The sequence below is a fragment of the Macaca mulatta genome, chromosome 1 (assembly GCF_049350105.2).
Source record: "Macaca mulatta isolate MMU2019108-1 chromosome 1, T2T-MMU8v2.0, whole genome shotgun sequence".
Taxonomy (NCBI): Eukaryota; Metazoa; Chordata; class Mammalia; order Primates; family Cercopithecidae; genus Macaca; species Macaca mulatta.
The window spans coordinates 108,358,280-108,363,008 of NC_133406.1; the positions used below are offsets into that span (position 1 = coordinate 108,358,280).

Here is a 4,729-nt window from a genome sequence, read left to right on the forward strand (position 1 = left end):
GACAACTTTCAGGAGGTCAATTTTTAACATATTATACCTCCTGGAAATAAGACAGTCTAATTCTAGCACTAAAAATGTATTCAAAAATAAATGTAAAGTGAATGGAAAAATATTCTCTGGAGCAGAGCTTCATAATCTCCTTTGTATTGAATTGTCTCTCCATTTGGAAATGAATATTTTTCAAACCAATCTGCATACTGTCATGTTGCCTTGCATTATAGTTCAAGCGATCTCCCTGAGTTATTGCTTCCTCTTAGTACAGTTTCCCTTGAGAGATAAGCTTGTAGGCTCCAACTTGAGGTCACACCTTCTTTTATTCACTCATTCAACAACTACTGAGTAAAGGTGCTGTGGGCTTAGGAGTTTATAGTTGTTTCTAAAGGGTGTAAAGGAAGAGCACATCCTGGACAAGAATCAAAATGCCAAGGCAGTTCTGAAATCACTCAGAAAGTATTTATCAAATACCCACTGTAGTTAAGATCGCTAGGTAATTGAGTACTCAGGTCTGTTAACTTTTCCTATAAGGTGAGAGAAAAAACAGCAAAGTGAAGAGGGAAAATGATATAATAATTAATATACCACTAAGCATCTTCAGTGGTTATAACCTGTGAGAGTATGTTGGCGGTTTGTTGCACCTACCTTTCAAACCTCTTGTTCTTCCTGTGATTTATTTGAGGCACTCAAGTGGACAGAGACCATGAGAAATTTGAGTGGAGGCCATGTCGAAGAGTTTGTCTTGGTGGGTTTCCCTACCACTCCTCCCTTCCAGCTGCTCCTCTTTGTCCTTTTCTTTGCAATTTACCTTCTGACATTGTTGGAGAATGCACTCATTGTCTTCACAATATGGCTCACTCCAAGCCTTCATCGCCCCATGTACTTTTTCCTTGGCCATCTTTCTTTCCTGGAGCTTTGGTACATCAACGTCACCATTCCTCGGCTCTTGGCAGCCTTTCTTACCCAGGATAGTAGAGTCTCCTATGTAGGTTGCATGACCCAACTCTACTTCTTTATTGCCTTAGCCTGTACTGAATGTGTGCTGTTGGCAGTTATGGCCTATGACCGCTACCTGGCCATCTGTGGACCACTCCATTACCCTAGTCTCATGCCTTCCAGTCTGGCCACTCGCCTTGCTGCTGCCTCTTGGGGCAGTGGCTTCTTCAGCTCCATGATGAAGCTTCTTTTTATTTCCCAATTGTCCTACTGTGGACCCAACGTTATCAACCACTTTTTCTGTGATATTTCACCACTACTCAACCTCACCTGTTCTGACAAGGAGCAAGCAGAGCTAGTAGACTTCCTTCTGGCCCTGGTGATGATTCTCCTCCCTCTATTGGCTGTGGTTTCATCATATGCTGCCATCATTGCAGCCATCCTGAGGATCCCTACTTCCAGGGGACGCCGCAAAGCCTTTTCCACTTGTGCCACTCATCTGGCAGTGGTTGTTATCTACTACTCCTCCACTCTCTTCACCTATGCACGGCCCCGGGCCATGTACACCTTCAACCACAACAAGATTATCTCTGTGCTCTACACTGTCATTGTACCATCCCTCAACCCAGCCATCTACTGCCTGAGGAACAAGGAGGTGAAGGAGGCCTTCAGGAAGGCAGTGATGGGCAGATGTCACTATCCTAAGGATGTTCTGGACTGATATACAACAGGTCTTGGGAGAGGCGAAAATAGCAGAATCTTAATAGGGCCTCCTCAAGGATTCAGAATGGGCTTAAAGGGAACATAAATATAATTTGCCAACATTTTCTCTAAATATTGTCTGGGACCTTCTGATACAAATGAAAGTTTATGAATCATTTATTTTTTTACAGGGGTTTTCAAACTAAGGTTGGACTAGCTACATAAGAATCACCTGGAAATTTGTTAAAATAAGGATTCCCCCCAAAAAATATGTGGAGAGTGTTACTGAGTATGTTTGGAATGTTACCCTGCCATGAATTATTTTTAAAACTTCCTGGGATTCCTATTTCGTAGACAGTTTGGGATTCCCTGGTCTAAACCAAGCTCATTATTTTATAAGTGAGAAAATATAATATGAGAAAAAAAGGGAATTTACTGGTGGACAGCTCAAGAAAAAAATTTGGTAGACTTCCACGTAACAATTTCAAAGATCCAGATTCTCAAATCCCACATTCATAAGAAATTGCACAAGTATGTTATACCCCAAGACCTAATTTCATATCATCTTATCAATACCCTTTACCTCTACAAAACTCATATTCATTGAAAGTCAAAGCAGAGAGAGATGCAATGCTGATATTTAGCCATATATTCATGACTCAATATGGCTAAATATCCTCTCCTTCTCCCTTCTTTGAGTCTCAGGGGAATATAAAGCTGGTTGACCTAACAAATATTGACCAAGTAGTAGGTAAAATGTTCTACAAAGCTTATATACAGATCTTCTCTTTCACTATGGCCAGCACTTGTTTTAACTAATTAGTGCCAGGGCCATACCAATTGTGAAATATTTTAAATTATGTTCCTAGTCAAAGGACTGTAAGAACAGAAAATGCCTCCATAAGAAAGAAGATTGAAGAGCCATAGATAGGATGCAGATATCTCTATGGCAATCGGGATGTCTCAGGTTCATAGTCTGAATCATAGGTATTCTAGCAAGTTCCTTTGATTGTTGGAAAGTTACTTGAATTGCTCAGAGAAGTTTTTCTTATCTTGAATCTAGGCTCATTAACCCAAATTTCTGCATATTGAACCAAATTCAATGATTATTTAGATGCGGGATATGTGACACGAAATAAATATGCAATTGAACAAATTCCAATAAACACAGATTGTTGATCAGTGCACATTTACCTATTCTGAGACAGATTTTGAGGGAGAAAAAGATATGTGTCCATCAATGCAAACTCCTGTATCAACAATCATTTTAGCTTTTCCAGTATTAAAAACAAAATAACAATAAAAGAGCTGATACTTAAAACAGTTTAAGTTGTTTTATTTTCATAAAATTTCTAAATAGCCTTAGAAACATCTCTGAACATAGCTCAATTTACATTACATTCTCCTCTCCTTCCATAGAATTATGAGAGACATGGAGTTCAGAATTCAGACCCTAGAACCAGCAAATTTCAATTTGATCCTGGCTTTACTAATAACAAGTTATGTGATCATAGGCAAGAAACTTTACATCTCTGCTCATAATTTCTCTTTGATAATAAAAATAATACCCTTTCCATCATATGGGTTTGTTGCAAATATTAAATAAATAATGCATATGTGGGCAAAGGGTTAGCTTTGTTTTCTCTTTGTGGATAAATTTGATCTTGGATTAATTTCTAGTTCTGCTTTCCTAGAAACCTAATAAACATTACTACACAACATTACTTATGGCACAAATTATCTCTGATCAGCAAATGACGCCTGAACTGGGAGGATGATTAATGTGTTATAGATATCTAGTGGGAAATAATAGCTTCAGGCTACTTTTGTAACTTGGCATGTCTTTGGCAGGGAATTCTAGAAGCTATGGATGCCTATGAAATTGTTACAAGTGATATAGGTGCTTACAGAGCTTGAGGATTCCAAGTTAAGGTGAACTCTGCACCCCTTGATGAAATCTTATGTCCTCCTACCTGAGCTATGACTTTAAATGACAGAGTCTATGCCTTCAATTGCTTTCAGGACTTCTTTCCCGTAAGAGAAACTCCTAAAACTGCCCTTCTGGAATGTTGGATTTACTATCCTGTTTCCCTGAGTTAATTTTATGCCAGGTGAGGCCTTTGATAGTGTGTGGGTTTGTTTGCTGGAACCTAAGAAGACCTTCTGGCATGTAATACCGTTAATTCACAGTAAGCATTTAATAAATGCCAACCTCCATCATTATTATCATTTTATCATTATAAATATCATGATATGCTTCTAAAGGATATGCCTGTTCCATTAACCACGTATTAAACTCACTCTTACTCAAACTGAGATTGGAGAATTGGCTTTCTCTAAGGCACATACAGAAAGGAAAGCTCCAAGCAACTTTGTAACTATGTGGAGTAGGTAACAAGTTGATCAGAAAGTTTAGCCTTCCCAATTGTACAATCTAATATTGTGCCAAGATGTCATCAGATTGAGTCAGTTAAGTTCCTCCTTTAAAAAATGATTAAAACTTGCTATTTCTATGACTCTCATCATGTCATAGTCATATTTTTTCCCATTGGGAGATCACAGTGCTTTTGATTTGTTCTTCCTCTACTGTGAGAGATTCCCATGGTGTTGATGGGTTTAACCACTTACTTCACAGATTTCTTCAAATATTCTATTTTACTCCAAAAATGGTGCTTTTAATATAAAACATGCTTTGCAAATGGTTCTTATTTGCAACTCATTTTCGATTAAGAAAATAAGTGGCTGTTTTTTAGTTGCCTGGCCAAAAGTGACCTCATTTTTCATTGCTATGATAACCTAAATTTTTGAAGCTGAAAACATGCCTGACCCAGGCAATAAACCTACACTTCTGCCATACAGTTGATATCTCAGCTTCTCTTGAAACTAAGACTGGCTATATATCTAATATTTTCCCAATAAAACATAAATGGAATTCTGCTGGAGAGGTTATCTTCTAGAGAGAAAGAGATGGCTGGTGCTGGTGCTAGCACTGCCCCTTTCCCTTTTCTGAACCTGGATTTGATGCCTGGAATTCCAACAGCCATCTAGACGGTAATAAATATGGGAAGAAAGTTCAACACACTAAGGCTAGAGATGC

The 4,729-nt window shown here is 38.4% G+C and overlaps 1 protein-coding gene across 1 annotated transcript; it reads left to right on the forward strand.

Moving 5' to 3' along the window:
- Positions 1–697: 697 nt before the first annotated feature.
- OR6P1 (olfactory receptor family 6 subfamily P member 1) lies at positions 698–1,651 on the forward strand. The gene has a single exon (XM_001114725.4). It carries the CDS (start codon positions 698–700, stop codon positions 1,649–1,651), a length of 954 nt encoding a protein of 317 aa, XP_001114725.3.
- The last annotated feature ends 3,078 nt before the right edge of the window (positions 1,652–4,729 follow it).